This window comes from Nerophis ophidion, linkage group LG01 (assembly GCF_033978795.1).
Source record: "Nerophis ophidion isolate RoL-2023_Sa linkage group LG01, RoL_Noph_v1.0, whole genome shotgun sequence".
Lineage (NCBI taxonomy): Eukaryota > Metazoa > Chordata > Actinopteri > Syngnathiformes > Syngnathidae > Nerophis > Nerophis ophidion.
In genome coordinates this window covers 89,558,265-89,584,816 of record NC_084611.1, presented here as the reverse complement: position 1 = coordinate 89,584,816, position 26,552 = coordinate 89,558,265, and the positions used below count along the sequence as shown (strand labels likewise).

The following is a 26,552-nucleotide window of genomic DNA, read 5'->3' as shown; positions in this document are numbered from 1 at the left end:
CGGCAGCAGCCACTGATGCTAAGCTAGCATCGCCAATTGACAACACTTTCTCGACAAAGTCCTCTTTTTGTGGGACAACAATCATGGTTTCTCACTCCTTCGCCTTGCCAACGACCTGCTGTACCACGCTGTGGGCGCTGGTGGGGTCGTGGCTCCCTTTTTTTAGTGCCAAAAGGACCGAATGGAGGGTAAGTGTGCTAGCCGCGATGACGTCATCATGACGCCGTTTTATTCTATCTTTGCTCAACAATCTTGTTATCTTTTTTATTTCCCATCCAACTTTATCTTACGACAATTATTAATTACTAACTCATGTGTGCAACATTCTGTATCTCTCTTCTGCTCATCCTTCTACCTTAAATCCTTCCTTCCATGTTGTTTACCATGATGATGACGATGGTGTTAAAGATGGATTTACGGCCACTAAATGACTTCTTATTTTTTCTTCCTTCCTCTTTTTCTATTCACAACAATTTTCTTCATCTGCTAACGTACTTTTAATTTAATAGTAAGTTAGTAGCACTGTATTAGTAATAGTGATACTAATATTATACTGATATATATTTATGGTTAATGTCAGCCTGAAACAGAAAGACACCAAAGTTATTTTCTTTTATTTTATTAGGGATGCAAAGTATTTCCTGTTCAAGACGATACTGATCATATATTTATAACAATTTAAACAACACATATATACAGTATATTGTGATGGAAATGTAATCATAACCAGAATAAAAAAACTTCAATAAAACATTAAGCAAGTTTTTCTTTTTCTTCTTCTTCAAGGAAAGAAAGTGGAGAATGCTGTCACACCCGCCTCAGGTGAAGGTAATGTAACCTTTTTAAACCGGACTTTCCAACCGAGGATGGCAAGGCACGCAGTTGTAAACTGTCAGGTTCAAACACTGTTGACATCTATTAAACAAGACAAAAAGGCAAAGAATCAAACAGAGACAGGGTTAAATTTGGACTCAGATCTGAGGAGAGACATGGCCTCTGTACACCTTGCACAGTTCCTGCACCAAGTTCTGACGAAAAGGTTTTCGTCTCCTCTTTTATTTAGATATTCAATGTTTATTCAACAACACATGTCAAAACAGGAATGGGGAGCATACACACAGTCACTGTTGTCGGTCACATTGAAGACAAAAGAAGACGATGCCTCGGGTCCGGGCTCGTCCTGGTCTCAGCAAAACAGGAATGGGGAGTATATAAACAGTCATTGTTTTCGGTCACATTGAAGACAAAAGAAAGACGATGCCTCGGGCCCGAGCTCCTCCTGGTCTCGGCTTCGGCAGGTCTTTGAGGACAAAAGAAAACCCCTCTCGTCGCATTCCAATGTACACAGCGGAATTCCCCAAGACCTTGCTTGGTTGAAGAAGGACAGCTCTCAACTACTCAATTAAATAAAAGAGATCTGAAAGTTTTTTGATGATTCACACACAATTTACACAATTTTTCTAACATTTAACTGTATACAAACATTTATTTAAACCCCAGAAGTGACAAATTTGAACAATAATTAACAGGAAACAAAGCACCAACATCTGAAGATAGTAGGCCAAGGCGGAAGTCATCCGGGACGTCGGCTGTAGGTTGTTCAGTCTGAAGCCAGCAGGAGGTCCTGTCTGAAGCTAGCTGAAGTTCGGTCTGGACCTCTGCTAGCTTCAGACTGGACCACCAACAGCCGGTGTCCCAGTCAACTTACTAACAATTCTAACATTTAAACATGACAAAATAATGATTTCATTTATATACATACATCGTATCTTAATATGTCTTTTTTTTTACCATATTGCCCAACTCTATTTTTAACCTGATTTAACCAAAACAATACTTTCTAGTCAGATATGATTTTTTTTTTACATTTGAACTGCGGGTTCTGAGTTTAATCTTGATAGGTTGAATGTTGTACCTCACCCACCACCCCCGCAGCTAAGTTCCCGGCTAGCGGAGAGCAAGGCAGTCGGCAGTTTGGAATGAACAATTTCTCTTTTACATCTAGGTGTCAAGAAACTTGATCCACTTTCTGTCCAATTACAATAAATGGAAAATAGATCATTTCAATGACATTGTTTTTGGACTCGGTTTGTCCAATGAATTATTACTGTCATAGCCCTTAAGTCTCTCAAAGGGGTTCAAAAACCACTATGATATCCGCAGATCTGAACCCATACTCCCAAAACCCTGTAAAACTCCAAAAGCCTGGGATGACAAAAAGAAGAAACTTTGGGAAGGGACCGCGGATGTGGGGGGCCGCCCTCCTGGGTGACCGGCTGCAATGGATGCCGTGTGAGTACACTTATTTAATTGTGACATTTATGATAATGTAAGAGCTCGGGTCATTGGGAAGACAACACCTGCCATGTAGACTAATCGACATTGCCGGGACATCACAAACTGATGAATTGAAGAGTAGTCCACTCAGACTGAAATGGTTCACAAAGGATGTTAAATGATAAGTATTCATTTAGCGGTGGTTCAACAACTTTTTGGAAGATTTTAGAGATAAAGGAGAGGTGCGACACTGGCCGGTAGTTTAACAGGAGGTCAGAATCGAGGTTAAGTCTTTTAAGCAAAGGATAAATAACTTCTGTTTTGAATGCTAATGGAAAAGTACCTAAGGAGAATGCCAAGTTAATAATATTTAGTACTTATGATCCATATTTTAAAAACAGCTCTTTGATGTGTTTCCCAGGAAGTGGGTCGAGTCGACATGGTGTTTGTTTTGTCCTATTAACGAGTCGCAAAAGTTCTTCTGACGTTACTTCTTCAAAAAGATGAGATATTATTTTGGAAAGCATTTGCCCTGTTGCATACATTTGTATCTGCGTTTATAGAACCTAGTCGGAGCTGGGACATTTTGTCCTTAATCTACTTCCAAATGAACTCAATTTTATTGGTACATTAAATTCATAAAGTCATCAGCCGAGTGGGTGGAGCTACTGGGGAAAAATAAACATTTGTTGAGTTAGCGATGTTACTGTGTTAAACAAATATTTAGGACCTTTTTTTGAGGCAGGTCAAATTGGAGTAATATTTAGTTTTAGTTAAGGTAAGCGTGTGTTAATAAGTTGTTAATTCATCACTCCATGCTTGATGGAAAACCTGGAGTTTAGTCGCACGTTATTTGCAATTTAGCTTTTTGCATGATAGTTTAAGAGGTCTGGTTTCTTCTGTGAACCAGGGGGTGTGCCTTTTAGGGGCCTTTTTCAGTTTTAGCGGTGCTAAGTTATCAATGGCATTAAAGTCAACATTAAAATGGTTGGTAAGTCTATCGATAAGAGTCCACATCATTGTGGAACGCTGCCATTATTGAGTACCAGAGTGAGTTGTGGTTTTAGCAACACACATTCTACGATTGCTAAAGCATTGGTTATTATCAGAATATTGACAACTGGTCAGAACTTCAAATTTTATGACTTTGATGCACAGAAGTACTTCAAAAGTTGCAACACCCCGAACCAGAACCAGATCAATTGTATTGCCGTTCCGATGTGTGGGTTCATGTATTTCTGTAAGACCACATTTGTCAATTATATTATCGATTATAACGCCATGCTCGGCGGGTCGGAGGGTTATCATCTGTTTCTTTTGTTTGTGCATAAGTAAAGTATTTGTATTCTTTTCTCTCAGTGTTAGACATTCCAACACAGGAAGTGAAAATATGACTATTCTAAAACATGAATGTTCTCGTAGATGCCATCGTCCAGCTGCTGAAGAGAGGACACATGATGACAGTTAGACTGGATTCATGACACCAGAACCAACAAGATGTCACCTCTGCAGGCTGGACGAGCTCATAAGGATCCTCGGTGGATGAGGGAGACGTTGTCGTCCTGCGTTTGGAAAATAAATAAGACCTGCTGAGCTTGTCCAGTAAAGTAAACCAGTAAACACCTTTAGCATCATGTTCATGTTAACAAAAACATGATCCGTTTTTACAAAATAACATTTCTGCTTGTGGGTTAATTTTGTTACAATGATCAATCAGATTAATGATGATGGATTAATCTGCAATAACGTGTTCATTGTGACAGTCCTACTTTTTACCTGAATTCCAGAGTCAGCAAGATCAGGATGCCCACGAACACAACAGCAGAACAGAACAGCCTGATGATGTTTCTTGTTCTACAGGACATTCCTACACATGGACATACAGTAGATGTCTTCAGGAGACACAGATATGTTTTGGACATGAGGTGTCCTACCATTTACGCTCACATGCACACCAATGATGTGGCGCCCCCTGCTGTTGTTGGCCTCACAGTAGTAATCATGGCCACCCTGCTCTGTGAAGTTCCTGATGGCGAGCGTCTGACCTGGACTGATGTCTTTGATGGTCAGCGTCTGACCTGGACTGATGTCTTTGATGGTCAGCGTCTGACCTGACGCCAGAGGAGAAGACATGTTGTCCTTGTACCAGGTGTAGCTGGCGGTTGTGTTAGCATCGCTGCTGCAGCTCATAGTCCCGAATTGTCCCTCCTGGATAGACATAGAGGACGGCCTGGGAGGATCTGAGGAACAGGACATTGTCCTCATCTGTGTCACCACACGTCTTCAAGACGTAGATGTACTCACATTGGACATCAATGAGGACGGGTTCTGATGTCTTCTTCCCCAGCTGGTTCTCCACAGTACACCAATACTCTGCTGAGTCTGAAGACTTGATGGACTTGAAGACCAGTTGTCGACCTTTACTGAGGACTTCATCATCTGAAGACACATTCTTCTTCATGTACCAGCAGTAATCAACTGTTGCTGAGGAGTAGTCAAAGTTGTCGATGTCACAGGTCAGTGTCAGGGGACGACCCTCCAATATGTCACCAGCATGACTCAGAGACACTGAGGGTCTTTTCAGAACATCTGGAGGAAGAACAATGAAGTTTTAAACAAACACCTTCTTCTTCTTTTCAGCACAGACAAAACATCAGTCAGTAAAGCAGCAGCAGACCTCCACCAAGGCGCCAGTGCACATTACACTTGACAGTGCATCACAGTACACATGCAGCGCCATCTGCTGGATCTGGTGGCTCACTGCCTCACTTTGCACTAATGCCAGACCACAGGGGGACCCAAAGTCCAAACATACACGCATGATGTACGTATATCTGTGTAATATACATACTTCACACAGAAAACTTCTCATTTAATTAGTATTTATTCATAGAAATAAAACATTTAATTGCTTTATTCAAACATTTAGAGTGATCCAATGAAAGGTTCATGTCTCATAATATTTAAAGTGTTGTTTTCCTGCCGACTCTCCCTGTCCGTCACAGCACCCTATGAAGTCTACCTAGCAACAAGTGCGACGTAAGCAGGAATAAAAACAAATGTGTTGACTGGTTGCTGCTTCTGCCAGCTGGCTAAACGTGTTCATCAGCTGGGAGGTCATTGCAATTTGTTTGTGTTGTTTAGGACTTTGTAGTTGGAATAGAAACGAGAAAGATTTGTGTTGTTCCAGAAGAAAGAAACACTCACACAGGCGACGAGAGAGTCTGATATGTTGATGTTGTGCAGTACAGGTGATGTAGTCTCCAGGTGACAAGGTGACTTCTACTTTGGTTCCAGACTTTATATTCACTCCATTTTTCTGCCACTCAAAAGACAAAGGAGCTTCTGGAAGGCAGCTTGTGTGACACAACATTTGTGCAACAAGGTGAGAATCTTCAACTCTGACTGACATCACCTGCACCTGCACAGCTGGAGGCCAGAGGAGCAAACATGAAAGATGTCATATTAATATTGATTGGAGATGCAAGTCACACAACATACACACATGACTGCTTCATCTGGAACACCACTGTCCAAAGTCCAGTTTGCAGCCCACAGCCTTGTTGTGATTGGCTGCTGACTTTTTTCTAAACAGAATTACATCTGACCCGCATTCAAATCTAATCCAAAGTATTCATTGTAATATAGTTGTATTATTGGGCATGTTTGGTCAGGTGTGTTCATACCTGCAACTGTTAAGGTGCTTCCAGGTAAAGTACTCCTCCATTCAAAACCATCAATGGTGAATTTGAAGCGGTACTCGGCAGAATCACTCTGCCTCACATCTTTTATTCTCAGTGTGCTTTTTTTAGTAGTCTCTGAAGGTAACTCAAGACGACCTTCATACTGAGGGTCGGACCGCAGATCTTCAGTCATGGAGGGGTTCCTCCAGTGACTAGAATTTGTACGGTACCAGAATTGTGTCAGGGTATTTCTATAGCTCGTGTATTCACAGGTAATGTCCACTGATGATCCTTGGATGGCACAGATGTGTCTCTTGTGGTAAACCACCTTGTTACAAAACCAGTCCACAACACCTGAAAGACAGAAGAAGCATTGAGCTGAGTCAGCACAAAGTTACATGTGACGTGCAGCAGAAGACTGAAGAGTCCACTCACACTCTGGAGGAGACACAGCTTGCTCGTGTCCTCTCACAGCACAGGAGTAACTATTTTCATAGTCATGCCCTACTGTGTACACTTGGGACTTTGCATTTTGGATTTCCTCTCCATTCTTATACCAGACGTATGAAGAATTAGACCTAGGACTGCAGGTGTCGCTGACACACTTCAGATCATACCAATGTTTGCCATTTTCATACCTGGGCCTTGAGGACACTTGTACTTTCAGATCTGGAATGAAAGGAGAACTTAAATCGTTTCAAAATAAAAGTCCTAAACTCCACTTCCACCAAAGGCAGTACAGTTTGGATCAGTTTCTGTTCTCATATGCTGTTAAGGGCACTAAAATAACTGGTCAGGGTGCCAAGTACAGTTGTAGTAAGTCAGACTCAGTGCAGACTCAGACTCAGCAAATGGTCATTTCCAGAATGTGAAGAAGAGCAAAAAGAAGATGTCACTGTGGTTGGCCCCGCCTACTCACAGCAGACAATCAGCACTTGGACTTCCAGACCTCAAACTGGACTGAGCTTGGTGGAAATATGTTTTATGGAAAGCAGTACCAGTGACGGTCACTTTGACACCAGGCATGACGATGAAGTCTCCTCTGGAATGGTCAGTTGTGAATCTGAACGTGTACTCGTCACTCCGTCTCACGTCTGCGATGGTCAGACTGCACATGTTGCCATGACACTCAGACTGCACACCACCAAAGTACTGAGGGTCCAGTCTCGGATCTTCCTTTGGATCTTTGGTGAACCAAAATGTTTCTTTGACCTTGATCTCACGCCCGCCTTCTGTGGGCGGGAACTTAAGGTAGCACTGAAGCTTTACAGTGGATCCTTTAAATGCACAGATCTCCTTCTCAGTATAGGTCCCCCCCCACTCAGCACTGAGCAGCCCTGAAACACACAACATCACAAGTACTTCATCAAATACTTCATCAAGTACTTCACACATCACAACTAATAATTATTTCATTCAATTCAATTATTTTAAAGATTAGTTGACTAATCAGATTATTGAGTGTAAACATATTCAGTGGTTCTAATTCAGCCAAAGCCCTTAAGAGTTGTGTCATATTTTAGGCATGTGCTAACTGACAATAAAGATGACTACTTCATTCAGAAATATTTATTAATACTTTAACCGTGCTGCTTATCGGGCTGTTACAAAAATAATGTACTTAGTACATGTAAATGTACATAACTTGAAAAATACCTCTCTCTATGAAAATGTAAAAATACAGATAGATACATCACGTAATAAAAAGCTGACAGGATAATATTATTTATGAACAAAAACAAAAATATTTGTTTTTAAATATGTAGATCTAGAACCAAGAACATTTTTTTACGAGATATTCCAAATTGAATGATGGCGTCGGGTTCACACTCCAACACTGTTTTACCTAGCATAGTGAATATTGTCTGGGCTGTTCTCCTGACGCTTCAGTAAAACTAGATAATATTTCTACTCTGTCTTGATGGTCCTTCTTACTCAGCATATATGTCATCGAAAGAACTTGGGATTGACCAGTGACTTAAATTTCCTGGGAGGAAAAGCTGGTCAGACGCAACAGTAGCTTTTGAAAATGTTGAGCACATTTAAAATTAACACGATAATTTATATATAAATATATATATATTTGCCCCGAAAGAAAATGTTTGCCTTGGTGCTCAAAAATATTAGCCCTCCCTTAAGGCATGTGTATATATATATAAAATATGTATATATATATATATATATATATATATATATATATATATATTTAATATGAACATTTGCTTCTTTCCTCCACGCCTGTTGGCCGCTTAACACTTGATTGCAATGACTGAGAAGATGTTGACTATCTCAGGAAGTGTGTGAGCACAATTCTCAACTTGCACGTCAAAAAGTCCACTTCAGAGCAGACGCAACATGAAATAGCTTGAAAGTTTGTCCTTTTATAGTTTCTTTTCCTTCATGAATTATGTTAATTAAGAATGTTTCACTGAAAAATTGCACATTTAGCTGACATCCATCCATCCATTTTCTACCGCTTATTCCCTTTCGGGGTCGCGGGGGGCGCTGGCGCCTATCTCAGCTACAATCGGGCGGAAGGCAGGGTACACCCTGGACAAGTCGCCACCTCATCGCAGTTAGCTGACATTACTGGTAAAAAAAAAATATATATATACATGCAGAGAGTCTATGTAGGAAAGCAATGTTTTATCAATCAGAGTCAGGAATTTAACCAAATCAAAAAGTAGATGTTTAGTACCTGGCATGCAGAGAAGGAGGACCACCAACCCGGTCTTCAGACTCATATTGGAGTAAGTGAACAAGTAGAAATGTGTGCGTCCACAGGTCGCAAGAAGGAAGTGGTCATGACGTTCAAAGAAATAAAGAAGAAGAAGTGGCCTTCTTCTTCTTTATCTTATTGACATGCAGGAATAAAACCCACTCATGAAATGCACTTTTCTGTGTTATTTTCGTTGCAGGTTCCTCTAAGAACTTCAACACACTTTTAAAAACATGCCTGAGGAGTTAAGGCGGGGGTCAGCAACCCGCGGCTCTAGAGCAACATGCGGCTCTTGAGCGGCGCCCTGGTGGCTCCATGGAGCCTTTTTCGAAAAAATGTATTGAAATGGGGAAAAAATGGGGTGAAAAATATGTTTTTTGTTGTGATCTGGTTTCTGTAGGAGCACAAACACGACACTGTCAAGACGTGGACTATGGTGCGGTTTGTTTTCCCGTGGTGCAAAGCGACTTGACTGGACACGACGTGAAGGTAATGACATCTTTTCATTTCTACAATTAAAAGTATAAACAAAAAGCGCTCACAGCGGAGGCACAAAAAAAAACTAATACTATAACATAAACTATGGACATGAAAAAACAAAACTTACTTGGCATAAAATACAGAGCATGAATCTATGGCATAGACAGCGCAAAAACAGAGTAGCAGGGGTGTATCATTAGTGCAGAGCATGAATGATGTCAGTGTCGCCAGGCCGACTACCTGGCAACAACAGGCTTAAATAACAATGGTGTGATTGAGTGGTGCGTGAGTCCAAATGAGTCAGGTGAAACCAATGAGTTGTCATGAAAACTAAAACAAACCAGGGTACGCAGACAGGAAGTAAAACAGTACAAAAACCTGCAGAACATAACCAAAACATGATCACAAACCAAAGATCATGACAGACACAAACTTCCCTAATTGTTAGAAAGCCCACCTTTTAAAATGTTTTTGTTTGTGCTTCATTGGCAAGCACCATTTGGTCCTACTAATTTCAGCGGCACTTAAACTCACCGTTGTCTGGACTTTGACTCAACAGTTGGTTTACATGTACAACTTTTTCCGACGCCGCCACAGAAGGACGTGTTTATGCCACTCCTTCTTCGTCTCATGTTGTCCACCAAACGTTTTATGCTGTGCGTGAATGCACAAAGATGAGCTTTGTTGGTGTTATTGACTTGTTGGAGTGCTGATCAGGCATATTTGGTCACTGCCTGACAGCAAGCTAATCGATGCTAACATGCTATTTAGGCTAGTTGTATGTACATATTGCATCATTATGCCTTGTTTGTAGGTATATTTAATATCCTTTACTTATGTCCTCTGTGTATTTAGTTTATTTTTCCATGTCTCATGACACGTTATCTGTATGTAATCTTGGCCGCATTTCTGATAGTTGTTTGTGTGCCATGTTGTTCCAGACCACAGCAAACGTGACCCAGCTTGTAAAGATTGTAATAAATTCATTAGAAGAAGACAGCCTGTTGTTTCCTTTAACTTGGACACACACAGCTATACCTTTGGTCAGTTGCCAGGAGTTTTACTAATGTTTTCCAATGTTGTAAAAATGTGTAGAATAAATATTACATTTCAACATTTCTGTCAACGTAGATTTGCGTCAGCCTGACACACATTTTGATAGTAGGCTAGTATAGCTAATGAGCCACTTACATCATGTGTTGCCATCATTATAACACTTTTATAAGTCTTTTCATTTTTGCGGCTCCAGACAGATTACTTTTTTGTATTTGTAGTCCAATATGGTTCTTTCAACATTTCTGGTTGCCGACCCCTGCTTTAAGGCAAGCAAAAGAGGGCTTTAAGATGTCACTCATTAGCACACAAATCTTAATAACACCAACACGTGTTTCTATTTCAAGTTCTACTTTTCAACCTCACACAAGGTAGATGTTTGAACATACACATATATGTTTTTTGTAAATTCACCAAATCAATTTTGTCATTCATAGGAAATAATAATACATCACAATTGATTTTTATTTTACTGTTTTAATTGATTTTACCCTTTAAAATAGTTTTTAATCATATTTGTTTTTATTGGTTTTATTTTTATTTATTTTTTGTTTTATTCAGTCATTGGTGGAGCATAATGTTTTTTTTTTGTTTTTTGTTTTTAAATATTGTTTTTAACATGGCTGTGCAGCACTTTGGAAACGTTATTGTTGTTTAAATGTGCTATTTAAATAAAGTGGATTGGATTGGATCACACTCAGCTAATATGCAATTCCAAACGTGATAAATGTCATAAATTATATTCAAATTGACAAACTTTGACGGCAAACTCTAATCTGATGTTGAAGATTCAAATATAAATACACTTATTAGCATTAGAATGCGGATTAAACGATTATTCTGCTCGTTTTTTTTTTATATAACACTGAATGGCAGCCGGCTCGACCAATCACAAACACTTGCCTTACAACCAATCACGTGACGCCTGGGCTTAGTGGGCGGGGCTACAGTGACAAGCGGGCTCGGCAGTAGCCACTGATGCTAAGCTAGCATCGCCAATTGACAACACTTTCTCGACAAAGTCCTCTTTTTGTGGGACAACAATCATGGTTTCTCACTCCTTCGCCTTGCCGACGACCTGCTGTACCACGCTGTGGGCGCTGGTGGGGGTCGTGGCTCTCTTTTTTTAGTGCCAAAAGGACCGAATGGAGGGTAAGTGTGCTAGCCGCGATGACGTCATCATGACGCCGTTTTATTCTGTCTTTGCTCAACAATCTTGTTATCTTTTTTTTTTCCACATCCAACTTTATCTTACGACAATTATTAATTACTAACTCATGTGTGCAACATTCTGTATCTCTCTTCTGCTCATCCTTCTACCTTAAATCCTTCCTTCCATGTTGTTTACCATGATGATGACGATGGTGTTAAAGATGGATTTACTGCCACTAAATGACTTCTTATTTTTTTCTTCCTTCCTCTTTTTCTCTTCACAACAATTTTCTTCATCTGCTAACGTACTTTTAATTTAATAGTAAGTTTGTAGCACTGTATTAGTAATAGTGATACTAATATTATACAGATATATATTTATGGTTAATGTCAGCCTGAAACAGAAAGACACCAAAGTTATTATCTTTTATTTTATTAGGGATGCAAAGTATTTCCTGTTAAAGACGATACTGATCATATATTTATAACAATTTAAACAACACATGTATACAGTATATTGTGATGGACATCTAATCATAACCAGAATAAAAAACTTCAATAAAACAATAAGTAATTGTTTCTTTTTCTTCTTCTTCAAGGAAAGAAAGTGGAGAATGCTGTCACACCCGCCTCAGGTGAAGGTAATGTAACCTTTGTAAACCGGACTTTCCAACCGAGGATGGCAAGGCACGCAGTTGTAAACTGTCAGGTTCAAACACTGTTGACATCTATTAAACAAGACAAAAAGGCAAAGAATCAAACAGAGACAGAGTTAAATTTGGACTCAGATCTGAGGAGAGACATGGCCTCTGTACACCTTTCACAGTTCCTGCACCAAGTTCTGACGAAAAGGTTTTCGTCTCCTCTTTTATTTAGATATTCAATGTTTACGCAACAACACATGTCAAAACAGGAATGGGGAGCATACACACAGTCACTGTTGTCGGTCACATTGAAGACAAAAGAAAGACGATGCCTCGGGCCCGAGCTCCTCCTGGTCTCGGCTTCGGCAGGTCTTTGAGGACAAAAGAAAACCCCTCTCGTCGCATTCCAATGTACACAGCGGAATTCCCCAAGACCTTGCTTGGTTGAAGAAGGACAGCTCTCAACTACTCAATTAAATAAAAGAGATCTGAAAGTTTTTTGATAATTCACACACAATTTACACACTTTTTCTAACATTTAACTGTATACAAACATTTATTTAAACCCCAAAAGTGACAAATTTGAACAATAATTAACAGGAAACAAAGCACCAAAATCTGAAGATAGTAGGCCAAGGCGGAAGTCATCCGGGACGTCGGCTGTAGGTTGTTCAGTCTGAAGCCAGCAGGAGGTCCTGTCTGAAGCTAGCTGAAGTTCGGTCTGGACCTCTGCTAGCTTCAGACTGGACCACCAACAGCCGGTGTCCCAGTCAACTTACTAACAATTCTAACATTTAAACATGATTTCATTTATATACATACATCGTATCTTAATATGTTTTTTTTCACCATATTGACCAACTCTAATTTTAACCTATATTAACCAAAACAATACTTTCTAGTCAGATATTTTTTTTTTTTTTACATTTGAACTGCGGGTTCTGAGTTTAATCTTGATAGGTTGAATGTTGTACCTCACCCACCACTCCCGCAGCTAAGTTCCCGGCTAGCGGAGAGCAAGGAAGTCCGCAGTTTGGAATGAACAATTTCTCTTTTACATCTAAGTGTCAAGAAACCTGATCCACTTTCTGTCCAATTACAATAAATGTAAAATGGATCATTTCAATGACATTGTTTTTTGACTCTGTTTGTCCAATGAATTATTACTGTCATTGCCCTTAAGTCTCTCAAAAGGCTTCAAAAACCACTATGATATCCCCAGATCTGAACCCATACTCCCAAAACCCTGAAAAACTCCAAAAGCCTGGGATGACAAAAAGAAGAAACTTTGGGAAGGGACCGCAGATGTGGGGGGGCCGCCCTCCTGGGTGACCGGCTGCAATGGATGCCGTGTGAGTACACTCATTTAATTGTGACATTTATGATAATGTAAGAGCCCGGGTCATTGGGAAGACAACACCTGGCATGTAGACTAATCGACATTGCCGGGACATCACAAACTGATGCATTGAAGAGTAGTCCACCCAGACTGAAATGGTTCACAAAGGTTGTTAAACGATAATTATTCATTTAGCGGTTTTTGCAACAATTTTTTGGAAGATTTTAGAGATAAAGGAGAGGTGCGACACTGGCCGGTAGTTTAACAGGAGGTCAGAATCGAGGTTAAGTCTTTTAAGCAAAGGATGAATAACTTCTGTTTTGAATGCTAAGGGAAAAGTACCAGAGGAGAATGCCAAGTTAATAATATTTAGTACTGATGGTCCTTATTTTACAAACATCTCCTTGATGTGTTTCCCAGGAAGTGGGTCGAGTCGACATGGTGTTTGTTTTGTCCTATTAACGAGTCGCAAGAGTTCTTCTGACGTTACTTCTTCAAAAAGATGAGATATTATTTTGGAAAGCATTTGCCCTGTTGCATACATTTGTATCTGCGTTTATAGAACCTAGTCGGAGCTGGGACATTTTGTCCTTAATCTACTTCCAAATGAACTCAATTTTATTGGTACATTAAATTCATAAAGTCATCAGCCGAGTGGGTGGAGCTACTGGGAAAAAATAAACATTTGTTGAGTTAGCGATGTTACTGTGTTAAACAAATATTTAGGACCTTTTCTTTTTAGGCAGGTCAAATTGGAGTAATATTTAGTTTTAGTTAAGGTATGCGTGTGTTAATAAGTTGTTAATTCATCACTCCATGCTTGATGGAAAACCTCGAGTTTAGTCGCACGTTATTTGCAATTTAGCTTTTTGCATGATAGTTTAAGAGCTCTGGTTTCTTCTGTGAACCAGGGGGTGTGCCTTTTAGGGGCCTTTTTCAGTTTTAGCGGTGCTAAGTTATCAATGGCATTAAAGTCAACATTAAAATCGTTGGTAAGTCTATCGATAAGAGTCCACATTATTGTGGAACGCTGCCATTATTGAGTACCAGAGTGAGTTGTGGTTTTAGCAACACTAATTCTACGATTGCTAAAGCATTGGTTATTATCAGAATATTGACAACTAGTCAGAACTTCAAATTTTATGAGGTAAGGGTTGACTTTGATGCACAGAAGTACTTCAAAAGTGGCAACACCCCGAACCAGAACCACATCAATTGTATTGCCGATGTGTGGGTTCATGTATTTCTGTAAGACCACAAATGTCAATTATATTATCGATTATAACGCCATGCTCGGCGGTTCGGAGGGTTATCCTCTGTTCCTTTGTCTGTGCATAAGTAAAGTATTTGTATTCTTTTCTCTCAGTGTTAGACATTCCAACACGGGAAGTGAAAATAGGACTATTTTAAAACAACTTTGTCACGATGGGCGTCACAGCGCGTCTTCTGCATCAATATCGTCATAGTCGCCATCATCCAGCTGCTGACAAGAGGACACATGATGACAGTGAGACTGGATTCATGACACCAGAACCAACAAGATGTCACCTCTGCAGGCTGGACGAGCTCATTTGGATTTGCGGTGGATGAGGGAGACGTTGTCGTCCTGCGTTTGGAAAATAAATAAGACCTGCTGAGCTTGTCCAGTAAAGTAAACCAGTAAACACCTTTAGCATCATGTTCATGTTAACCAAAACATGATCCGTTTTTCCAAAATAACATTTCTGCTTGTGGGTTAATTTTGTTACAATGATCAATCAGATTAATGATGATGGATTAATCTGCAATAACGTGTTCATTGTGACAGTCCTACTTTTTACCTGAATTCCAGAGTCAGTATGATCAAGATGCCCACGACCACAACAGCAGAACAGAACAGCCTGATGATGTTTATCGTTCTCCAGGACATTCCTACACATGGACATACAGTAGATGTCTTCAGGAGACACAGATGTGATGTACAGTACTCAAGATATTTATTAAGGTTGTACGGTATACCGGTATTAGTGTAGTACTGCAATACTAATGAATCATATTCGGTACTGTACCACCTTTAAAAAGTACCGGTCCCCATGCCTCCATGCCATGCACACATAAACATGTTACATATGATCACGAAAACTCGCAACAGAGGAGGGGGAATTGGGACCCCGGAGGTCAACTGCTGCTACAAAGCGCTGCCAGCCGTCCGTCACCCCAAGGGGAATCAAGCGGTGGTGAAGACGTGGGGTAGGGCTGGGTGTGTTTGTGTGCATATGCCCATTGTCTTGGGTGTGTTAATGTAGTGTTCATAGGCCTGGGGCCGTTCTACATGCAAGCGGAAGTTCGACTCCAGATGTCGTTGAGGAGGGAGGAAGGTCAAAAGCGTTTGAGGAGTCCTTGGGGGTGATGTTTTCAGAACAGCCTGCTCCTGTTGTTGCATCAAGGCCATTCCAGGGAGTCAAATCGTAGTTTCGGATTTGGTTTTCCCGCAAACAGACATTACAATGGCCTGTCTGTTTCATTCCATGCCGGCCATCATATCTAATTTTTCCCTGTCAACCAGCTTTTCCATGATGTGATCCGTCTTTCGATTCAGTTCAGAAATCGCCCCAGACTGTGATCCCACAGCCCGGCCCAATCCTTCCATTGCGACAAACAGCTTTTGGGCTCCTTGAGTGGCTGCCATCGTCTTACGAATTTGACGATACACTAGAGCAATGCCCAGCCCAATCAGAAGGTGCCCCGCGATCACGGTTCCAAATAGGTAGATGTCTTCCACGTCCTCGATGGAAAGAACTGAGAGGCACATGATTCTCCATTTATCCCAGGAATCTCTCACGTACCCCGCAGCAATGGTTCCATCAGGGCAGTCTGGTTAACCAGAACATCTTTTCCTCGTCGAAAAGATTTTGTCAATTGAGTCGAGAGTCCAGCTGATCATTTCCATGTCTGATGTTTAGATTTGGAGATCAGCGCAAAGAAAGATGCTTAAAAAAAGTGTAGACAGGACGAAACAAAGACAGCAAGCAGGGAGAAGAAGGGAGGCGGAAAAATGGGACCGCCCTCATCAGTAGCTAACGTCTGTCCGCAGTCAGCAGGGTTGTCAGTACTTCAAAATCACTAATTCTTGTCTCCATTGAGACATATCAAGTACATTTATTTCAATTGTCACCCCTGTAGGACGAGTGATAGCTATACATTCTTCCGATAGCTACCGTGCACAGGGCAGCACATCACAGTCAAGTGGCCTATAATTGATAAAGTCAGGATAGGTCTTGATCATTGACCGGAAAGACAAACATCTTTACTTCGAACATTCTACTCACAAGAGAACAAAGGGCATAATTATTCAACAGCCATACATGTCACACTAAGAGTGGTCGTATGAACAACGCCAACACGGTCATAAACATGTGTCATATAGTGAAACCGCACTAAACAACAATGACAACCACATTTTGGGAGAACGTTTGCACCGCAACACAACATAAACACCACCGAACAAATTCCCAGAATTCCCTGCATTGATTGATTGATTGAAACTTTTATGAGTAGATTGCATAGTACAGTACATATTCCGTACAATTGACCAGTAAAATGGTAACACACGAAGAAGTTTTTCAACTTGTTTAAGTCGGAGTCCACGTTAATCAATTCATGGTACAAATATATACTATCAACATAATGCAGTCATCATACAAGTTAATCATCATAGTATATACATTGAATTATTTACATTATTTACAATCCGGGAGGTTAGGTTTGGTTGACATCAGTACTTCAGTCATCAACAATTGCACCGTCAGAGAAATGGACATTGAAACAGTGTAGGTCTGACTTAGTAGGATATGTACAGCGAGTGGTGAACATAGTGAGTTCAGAAAGCATAAGAACAAGTATATACATTTGATTATTTACTTTTGATTATTTACAATCCGCAGAAGTGGGATGTGGAGGAGGGAGGGTGTTCGTCTAGGGTTGAAGTTGCCTGGAGGTGTTGTTTTAGTGCGGTTTTGAAGGAGGATAGAGATGCACTTTCTTTTACACCTGTTGGGAGTGCATTCTATATATTGAAAGAGAATGAGTGAAGACCTTTGTTTGATCGGAATCTGGGTTTAACGTGGTTTGTGGAGCTCCCCCTGGTGTTGTGGTTATGGCGGTCATTTACGTTCTGGAAGTAGTTTGACATGTACTTCGGTATCAGGGAGGTGTAGCGGAAATGATAGACTAGGCTCAGTGCAAGTTGTTTGACTCTGTCCTCCATCCTGAGCCAGCCCACATTGGAGAAGTGGGTAGGAGTGAGGTGTGATCTGGGGTGGAGGTCTCTCTCACCTTTGTTCATGGCCAAGTTGGGGTAGTTGCAGGCTTTAAGCGCCTGCCTTGTAGGATTCGCCTGCTCCTCTTTGTCTTGGTCGTCTGTGATGACCTTAGTGTGGTCATATAGGGTACGGACTAGTGATAGTTTGTGTGTTGTGGGGTGTTCTGATGTCCATGGCTTTTGGTATATTTTAATCTTGATGCTAGCATCTTTAATATTGTGGATTTTCATGTCCAGGAAGGCAATGGATCTGCACTTTTCCTCTTCATGAGTGAATTTAATGTTTCCAGTTCAGTCTGTGGTGTTTAAATGTTCTGTGAGTCTTTTTTATTTCCCTCCAAGATGTCGTCCACATAACGAATCCAGAGGGACAGCCTACATCCCTCAGGCGCGGTGGCGATGGCTTTGGCCTCCAGTTCCTCCATTTAGAAACCACTCATGATGGCTGAGTGAGGGTCCCCTGTGGAAAACCCCACCTTTTGTCCGTACACAATCCCTCTGAACTCAAAATATGTGGACTTGGTTACAAACGTTAGCAACTGGACTGTGTACTGGACTGTTCTTTGACCGACTGTTGAGTCTGCTTGCAGGCGGTTCCGTACTATGCTTATTGTGACATCCACTGGTGGTTTTGTGAACAGAGAGACTACATCATGTGACATAAGTATCTCATTTGATTGTGTTTAATTATTACAGTGTTACTTTGTCTGGCCCAGGAGAGGTTTTATTATTTCAACCAGAGCTAAAGCCCCTTGTCTACTGGTGGCTTTAGTAGACTATTCAATTTTTTCTTTTTTTCCTCTGTAGGGTCCATTTTTAATACTTTATATGTGTCTTTATCCTCCAGAATGACTATCATTTGTTTTATGTAGTGTCCATGATGACCGTAGGTCTACTCTTGTCTGCGGGTAGCACTTTTGTCTTTAGCTATTGACTGTATAGCCTTCAATGTTTCCTTACTAGTGTTTTTGTTTTTGTGTGTCATTTTGGCAGATCCTAGTATCCCCGCCACCTTGTTGCGCAAACCAGGTTGTCACCTTGCTTTGTTATTTAGTGACATGCTATCTCTTTTGAAATCCCCGTATTGAATGTTTATCGGGGTTGTGGTGCAGTTTAGGCCACAAGCCAACACACTGCTCTCCGTTTCTGTTAGTTTGCGTTCTGTGAGGTTGGTCACCCATTTCTTTGTGTTTTCAAGGTTTTCCTCTAATCTTACTGAGGTTAGCTTCTCAGGTTTTCTGATGCGACGATGTTTCGTTATTTTAAAGTCCTTCTCGTGCTCACATTGTAGATGTTCATTTAGGATCCTTTCGGTCTCCATGTCCAGGGCGTAACATTGTTCAAATCCACTCCTTTTTCCGGGTAGCTGCTCTTCGATGTTTATCTTTTTTGGCGCTCAACGTATTCTTTCCCTCACCAATGCATTTCTTGCTTTACTTATAATCCTCCCCACGTTTTTTGTCGGGATTGAGTTTTAAACTCCCAGTCTTGCAGGCACAACTCTTTAACCTAGCAACATACCGTGAATCTTGGATGGGCTCGGAAGCGGGACAGTTCGTGTTCCAATTGTTCCAAACAACGTAACTTCTAAGTAACATAGTGAAGTGGCAACAAGAAAGAAAGCAATGCAGGAAAACATGAAATCAGCCATTTTAAGACACTGAAAGAGAGAGAACCACCTTATGGACTGTGATGTGACCAAGGTCATCAGAACAGAAAGCAACAAGTTCCACCGGTGGATCAAAGAGGCGGTTGAAATCAGGAAGCAGGTCCCAAAGACTGTACAACGGCATGAAGGAGCCTACCGATTTTCCCACACCTGGAACACAGTTCTGCAGGCCGACAAACCATCGGGCGGCGCGGGGGGCACTTGGGTATTCAAGCCGTAACTCAGTGTTGGACAGAAGACCTTCATGTTGGACTGAGCACATCCATGTTTAACTTGGTACGTAAACTGGACCTCAATGTTGAAAGAGAACATTCACGTTGGACTTTGGTACTTAAAATTGACCTCTATGTTGGACTGAGAACCACCATCTTGGACTGAGGACATCTATGTTGGACTTGGGTACCTGAATTAGAAATCCATGTTGGACAGGGGATGTCCATATTGGACTTCGGTACCTACACTAGACCTCCATGTTGGATTGAGTCGATGTCGGTTGAGTACTGTACGTCCATGTCAGACCTTGGTACTTAGGTTGGAGGTTTATGATGACTGATGAAGAGTCAACACGTCCATGTTTATTCTTAGACATGCAGTGGAATGTTCCAGCATCTTCAAGTTGGACGGAGGTAAAACTGTAATGGTTCTGTGTTTTTTGGGTTAGAGTTTGGTTGTCCTTGTACCAGGTGTAGCTGGCGGCCGGGTTAGCATCGCTGCTTCAGGTCAGATTAACCAACTGTCCCTTAACAATGACATAAAACGGACTGACGGACAAAGAGGACCATCTTGCAAGATCTGAGGGACAGGACGTTGTCCTCATCAGTGTCACCACATATATCTAAGATATGTACTCACGTTGGACGTCAATGCGAACGGGTTCTGATGTCTTCTTCCCCAGCTGGTTCTCCACAGTACACCAATACTCTGCTGAGTCTGAAGACTTGAAGGACTTGAAGACCAGTTGTCGACCTTTACTGAGGACTTCATCATCTGAAAACACATTCTTCTTCTTGGACCAGCAGTAATCAACTGTTGCTGAGGAGTTGTCAAAGTTGTCGATGTCGCAGGTCAGTGTCAGGGGACGACCCTCCAATATGTCACCAGCATGACTCAGAGACACTGAGGGTCTTTTCAGAACATCTGGAGGAAGAACAAAGAAGTTTTAAACAAACACCTTCTTCTTCTTTTCAGCACAGACAAAACATGAGTCAGTAAAGCAGCAGCAGACCTCCACCAAGGCGCCAGTGCACATTACACTTGACAGTGCATCACAGTACACATGCAGCGCCATCTGCTGGATCTGGTGGCTCACTGCCTCACTTTGCACTAATGCCAGACCACAGGGGGACCCCAAAGTCCAAACATACACGCATGATGTACGTATAATATCTGTGTAATATACATACTTCACACAAAAAACTTCTCATTTAATTAGTATCTATTCGTAGAAATAAAACATTTTATTGTTTTATTCAAACATTTAGTGTGATCCAATGAAAGGTTATTGCCTCATAATAATTAAAGGCCTACTGAAATGAGATGTTCTTATTTAAACGGGGATAGCAGGTCCATTCTATGTGTCATACTTGATCATTTCGCGATATTGCCATATTTTTGCTGAAAAGGATTTAGTAGAGAACATCCACGATAAAGTTTGAAACTTTTGGTCGCTAATAGAAAAGCCCTGCCTTTACCGGAAGTATGTGCACGTGACGTCACGAGTTGCAGGGCTCCACACATATTCACATTGTTTTTAATGGGAGCCTCCAGCATTAAGAGCAATTGGGACCGAGAAAGCGACAATTTCCCCATTAATTTGAGCGAGGATGAAAGATTCGTGAATTAGGATATTGATATTGAAGGACTAGGAAAAAAAAAAAAAAAAGCGACGGCTCCGGGCGAGGGCAGTGTGAGCGTTTCAGATGTAATTAGACACATTTACTAGGATAATTATGGAAAATCCCTTATCTGCTTATTGTTTTAATAGTGTTTTAGTGAGATTTTAAAGATTGTAAAGACATACTTCAAGGTCGGATGGCTGCGGTGAACACACAATGTCTCAGAGGGAAGCTGAGAAGCTAAGCTCACAGCTGCTGCTGGATGATGAATAATCCACTGATGTCTCCGGTAAGATATATATCACAATTTCCCCATACAAAAACATGCTGGTTGACATAGAGAAAACATGTTCGCTTGACCGCTCTGCTTCACAACAAAGAAAGAAACACCGGCTGTGTCTCGGTGCTAAAGACAGCTGCAATCCACCGCTTTCCCCTAACAGGTTTGTTCTTTATATTGTCCATTATTAAATGAACAAATTGCTTAAGATTCAGCAACACAGATGTCCAAAATACTGTGTAATCATGCCATGAACAGAGACGACTTTTAGCCGTGTTTGGTGCTACGCTAATACGTCCCCCTTACACGTGACGTCACGCGTATGCGTCATCATTCCGCGACGTTTTCAACAAGAAACTCGCGGGAAATTTAAAATTGCAATTTAGTCAACTAAAAAGGCCGTATTGTCATGTGTTGCAATGTTAATATTTTATCATTGATGTATAAACTATCAGACTGCGTGGTCGCTAGTAGTGGCTTTCAGTTGGCCTTTAAAGTGTTGTTTTTCTGCCGACTCTCCCTGTCCGTCACAGCGCCCTATGAAGTCTACCTAGCAACAAGTGTGACGTAAGCAGGAATAAAAACAAATGTGTTGACTGGTTGCTGCTTCTGCCAGCTGGCTAAACGTGTTCATCAGCTGGGAGGTCATTGCAATTTGTTTGTGTTGTTTAGGACTTTGTAATTGGAATAGAAACGAGAAAGATTTGTGTTGTTCCAGAAGAAAGAAGCACTCACACAGGGGAGGAGAGATGCTGATATGTTGATGTTGTTGTTGTCGTGCAGCACAGGTGATGTAGTCTCCAGGTGACAAGGTGACTTCTAGTTTGGATCCAGACTTTATATACAATCCATTCTTCTGCCACTCAAAAGACAAAGGAGCTTCTAGAAGGCAGCTTGTGTGACACAACATTTGTGCAACAAGGTGAGAATCTTCAACTCTGACTGATATCACCTGCACCTGCACAGCTGGAGGCCAGAGGAGCAAACATGAAAGATGTCATATTAATATTGATTGGAGATGCAAGTCACACAACATACACACATGACTGCTTCATCTGGAACACCACTGTCCAAAGTCCAGTTTGCAGCCCACAGCCTTCTTGTGATTGGCTGCTGACTTACTGTATTTCCTTGAATTGCCGCAGGGCATATAGTACGCGCCTGCCTTGAATTACTGCCGGGTCAAACTCGCTTCGCAAAATAATTAGCGCATGCTTAATATTACCGCCGGGTCAAACTTGTGACGTCAAAATGGAGGAGGCTGATTTCAATACCGGTAATTTGAAATCGCATAAAGGGAAGAAGATTAAGAGCTATTCAGTAGGATTTAAGGTCCAACCTATTGAATACCGGTATGCTAAAAAGAACAGTAAGCAGCTATGTTTTATTAATATAGCTGTGGAGAGGTGGAGCCGACTGTCCGAAAGACAGGCAGGGCATGCTGGAGCCCGGCCCAAGATAGCGGCGAGGAGGCGGTGTCGGCGAGCGATTGAAAAATAAACAGAGACAAACTGATCAAGCCATGTCCTTCCTTGGTGTTCCTGGGAACCCACAAGACAGCGGCTTGAGACAGTCACAATACCATAGCTGCGTGTGTCAAATATGAGTCATTAAATGACTCCCGCCTCCTGGTGGTAGAGGGCGCTAGTAATCCTTCTTGCGACTACTCGGCTGCAGAAGAAGTGAAAAATGAGTGACGTGAATTGTGCTGGGATGGATTTTACGCGGCGGGTGTGGGACGGAACTTTTAGGATGTAACACTCCTATGCTGGCTATGTAAACAACCGGGTTGAAATAAAGCATGTTCCAGTCCTAAATACCCAGTGTATTATTTATACAATAACACTTCCTGGTGGCAGAGGTGGGATAAAGAGATCACCCACGGAGCAGAACGGGAAGGGGAGTTGTCCGAGGGTAATTCTGTCGTCGCCCCCGCACTTGAGGAGCCAGGCTAACAGATAGCAGTGGTCTGATAGCAGTTTTCTAAACTGGACTTTCAATCGAAGCAGGAGGTAATAAAGGAAGATTTCCATCGAGACAGAGAGACTTTTAAAACTGAAGAAAGATAAGGAAGACTTCTATAAACAAGTTATCAATGCTTTTAATCAGAAGGAGCTGCGCATGGACTTCATTTATAAGGTAAGACCATAATAACGTTATTTTTATTAAATGTGCTTTTCATGATTGAATCCTTACATTACACTCATATTTTTACTGCATGCCTTTGGTAAGTGCCGGAGTGACAAGAGGTTTTAAATTAATTAGCGCCCCGGTGGCAATTCAAGGAAATACAGTATTTCAAAGTAAAATTACATCTGACCCGCATTCAAACACTAGAAAAGATTAGTGACTTGGCAAAACAATCAAACATAATGTAATATACAGTATTGTACATAATATATCTATTTTGTAATCTAATCCAAAGTATTCATTGTAATATAGTTGTATTATTGGGCATGTTTGGTCAGGTGTGTTCATACCTGCGACTGTCAAGGTGCTTCCAGGTAAAATACTCCTCCATTCAAAACCATCATTAGTGGTGAATTTGAAGCGGTACTCGGCAGAATCACTCTGCCTCACATGTTTTATTCTCAGTGTGCTTTTTTTATAAGACTCTGAAGGTAACTCAAGACGACCTTCATACTGAGGGTCTGACTGCAGATCTTCAGTCATGGAGGGGTTCCTCCAGTGACTAGAATTTGTACGGAACCAGAGTTTGTTCTTGGTATATTCATAGCTCGTGTATTCACAGGTAATGTCCACTGATGATCCTTGGATGGCACAGATGTGTCTCTTGTGGTAAACCACCACCTTACATGAGCTGTACACCACACCTGAAAGACAGAAGAAGCATTGAGCTGAGTCAGCACAAAGTTACATGTGACGTGCAGCAGAAGACTGAAGAGTCCACTCACACTCTGGAGGAGACACAGCTTGCTCGTGTCCTCTCACAGCACAGGAGTAACTGTTTTTGGAGTCATGCTCTACTGTGTACACTTGGGACTTTGCATTTTGGATTTTCTCTCCATTCTTATACCAGACGTATGAAGAAGGAGACCTAAGACTGCAGGTGTCGCTGACACACTTCAGATCATACCAATATTTGTCATCTTCATACCTAGGACTTGAAGACACTTCTACTTTCAGATCTGGAATGAAAGGAGAACTTAAATCATTTCAAAATAAAAGTCCTATTCTCCACTTCCACCAAAGCCAGTACAGTTTGGATCAGTTTCTGGTCTCATAAGTTGTGAAAGGTACTAAAATAACTGGTCAGGGTACCAAGTACAGTTGTAGTAAGTCAGACTCAGTGCAGACTCAGACTCAGCAAATGGTCATTTCCAGAATGTGAAGAAGAGCAAAAAGAAGATGTCACTGTGGTTGGCCCCGCCTACTCACAGCAGACAATCAGCACTTGGACTTCCTGACCTCAAACTAGACTGAGTTTGGTGGAAATGTGTTTCATGGAAAGCAGTACCAGTGACGGTCACTTTGACACCAGGCGTGACGATGAAGTCTCCTCTGGAATGGTCAGTTGTGAATCTGAACGTGTAGTCGTCAGTCCGTCTCACGTCTGCGATGGTCAGACTGCAGATGTTGCCATGACACTCAGACTGCACACCACCAAAGTACTCAGGGTCCAGTCTCAGATCTTCAGGCGAAGCTTTGGTGAACCAAAATGTTTCCTTGACCTTGATCTCACGCCCGTCTTCTGTGGGCGGGAACTTAAATTTGCACTGAAGCTTTACAGTGGATCCTTTAAATGCACAGATCTCCTTCTCAGTATAGGTCCCCCCCCACTCAGCACTGAGCAGCCCTGAAACACACAACATCACAAGTACTTCATCAAATACTTCATCAAGTACTTCACACATCACAACTAATAATTATTTAATTCAATTCAATTATTTTAAAGTTTAGTCGACTAATCAGATTATTTAGTGTAAACATATTCAGTGGTTCTAATTCAGCCAAAGGACTTAAGAGTTGTGTCATATTTTAGGCATGTGCTAACTGACAATAAAGATGACTACTTCATTCAGATATATTACTAATACTTTAACCGTGCTGCTTATCGGGCTGTTACAAAAATAATGTACTTAGTACATGTAAATGTATATAACTTAAAAAATACTTCTCTCTTTAAAAATGTAAAAATATATATAAAGGCATCACAAAAAAAAATCTGACAGGCTGATATTATTTCTGAACAAAAACACAAATATTTGTCTTTAAATATATAGATCTAGAACCCAGAACATTTTTTAGGAGATATTCCAAATTGAATGATGGCGTCGCGTTCACACTCCAACACTGTTTTACCTAGCATAGTGAATATTGTCTGGGCTGTTCTCCTGTAGCTTCAGTAAAACTAGATAATATTTCTACTCTGTCTTGATGGTCCTTCTTACTCAGCATATATGTCACCGAAAGAACTTGGGATTGACCAGTGACTTAAATTCCCTGGGAGGAAAAGCTGGTCAGACACAACAGTAGCTTTTGAAAATTTTGAGCACATTTAAAATTAACACGATAATTTATATATAAATATATATATATTTGCCCCGAAAGAAAATGTTTGCCTTGGTGCTCAAAAATATGAGCCCTTCCTTAAGGCATGTATATATATATATATATATTTACATATATATATATATATATATATATATATATACTTAATATGAACATTTGCTTCTTTCCTCCACGCCTGTTGGCCGCTTAACACTTGATTGCAATGACTGAGAAGATGTTGACTATCTCAGGAAGTGTGTGAGCACAATTCTCAACTTGCACGTCAAAAAGTCCACTTCAGAGCAGACGCAACATGAATTAGCTTGAAAGTTTGTCCTTTTATAGTTTCTTTTCCTTCATGAATTATGTTAATTAAGAATGTTTCACTGAAAATGTGCACATTTAGCTGACATTACTGGTAAAAAATATATATATATATATACATGCAGAGAGTCTATGTAGGAAAGCAATGTTTTATCAATCAGAGTCAGGAATTTAACCAAATCAAAAAGTAGATGTTTAGTACCTGGCATGCAGAGAAGGAGGACCACCAACCCGGTCTTCAGACTCATATTGGAGTAAGTGAACAAGTAGAAATGTGTGCGTCCA

General features: G+C 41.0%; 4 protein-coding genes and 1 long non-coding RNA gene across 7 annotated transcripts; 1 reads left to right on the top strand and 4 right to left on the bottom strand.

Annotated features, from left to right (window-relative positions):
- Positions 1-4,131: 4,131 nt before the first annotated feature.
- LOC133561905 (B-cell receptor CD22-like) lies at positions 4,132-5,735 on the bottom strand. Its single transcript, XM_061915593.1, has 3 exons — positions 5,485-5,735; positions 4,582-4,866; positions 4,132-4,517 (listed from the first exon to the last, which is right to left on the bottom strand). Exons 1-3 carry the CDS (start codon positions 5,687-5,689, stop codon positions 4,132-4,134), a joined length of 876 nt encoding a protein of 291 aa, XP_061771577.1. The 5' UTR covers positions 5,690-5,735.
- A 56-nt stretch (positions 5,736-5,791) lies between these two features.
- Positions 5,792-8,727, bottom strand: LOC133561838 (uncharacterized). The gene is made up of 5 exons (XM_061915472.1): positions 8,659-8,727; positions 6,959-7,297; positions 6,396-6,629; positions 5,964-6,314; positions 5,792-5,880 (listed from the first exon to the last, which is right to left on the bottom strand). The coding sequence occupies exons 1-5, from the start codon at positions 8,702-8,704 to the stop codon at positions 5,792-5,794; spliced, it is 1,059 nt and encodes a 352-aa protein (XP_061771456.1). The 5' UTR covers positions 8,705-8,727.
- Positions 8,728-10,685: 1,958 nt separating this feature from the next.
- Positions 10,686-12,506, top strand: LOC133561671 (uncharacterized). The gene is made up of 2 exons (XR_009808754.1): positions 10,686-11,364; positions 11,964-12,506. It is a non-coding gene; the product is annotated as an uncharacterized LOC133561671 (long non-coding RNA).
- LOC133561648 (B-cell receptor CD22-like) lies at positions 11,813-22,394 on the bottom strand. 3 transcript variants are annotated; one of them, XM_061915086.1, is made up of 5 exons: positions 22,167-22,394; positions 20,169-20,453; positions 15,168-15,258; positions 14,896-14,953; positions 11,813-14,830 (listed from the first exon to the last, which is right to left on the bottom strand). In XM_061915086.1, exons 1-5 carry the CDS (start codon positions 22,339-22,341, stop codon positions 14,780-14,782), a joined length of 660 nt encoding a protein of 219 aa, XP_061771070.1. In that variant the 5' UTR covers positions 22,342-22,394; the 3' UTR covers positions 11,813-14,779. The 3 variants fall into 3 exon arrangements, with proteins under 3 accessions (XP_061771070.1, XP_061771079.1, XP_061771063.1); XM_061915095.1 differs by having other exon boundaries at positions 11,813-14,827; XM_061915079.1 differs by having other exon boundaries at positions 11,813-14,953.
- A 1,112-nt stretch (positions 22,395-23,506) lies between these two features.
- On the bottom strand, positions 23,507-26,552 carry LOC133561643 (uncharacterized). The gene is made up of 4 exons (XM_061915065.1): positions 26,470-26,552; positions 24,910-25,248; positions 24,347-24,580; positions 23,507-24,265 (listed from the first exon to the last, which is right to left on the bottom strand). Exons 1-4 carry the CDS (start codon positions 26,513-26,515, stop codon positions 23,775-23,777), a joined length of 1,110 nt encoding a protein of 369 aa, XP_061771049.1. The 5' UTR covers positions 26,516-26,552; the 3' UTR covers positions 23,507-23,774.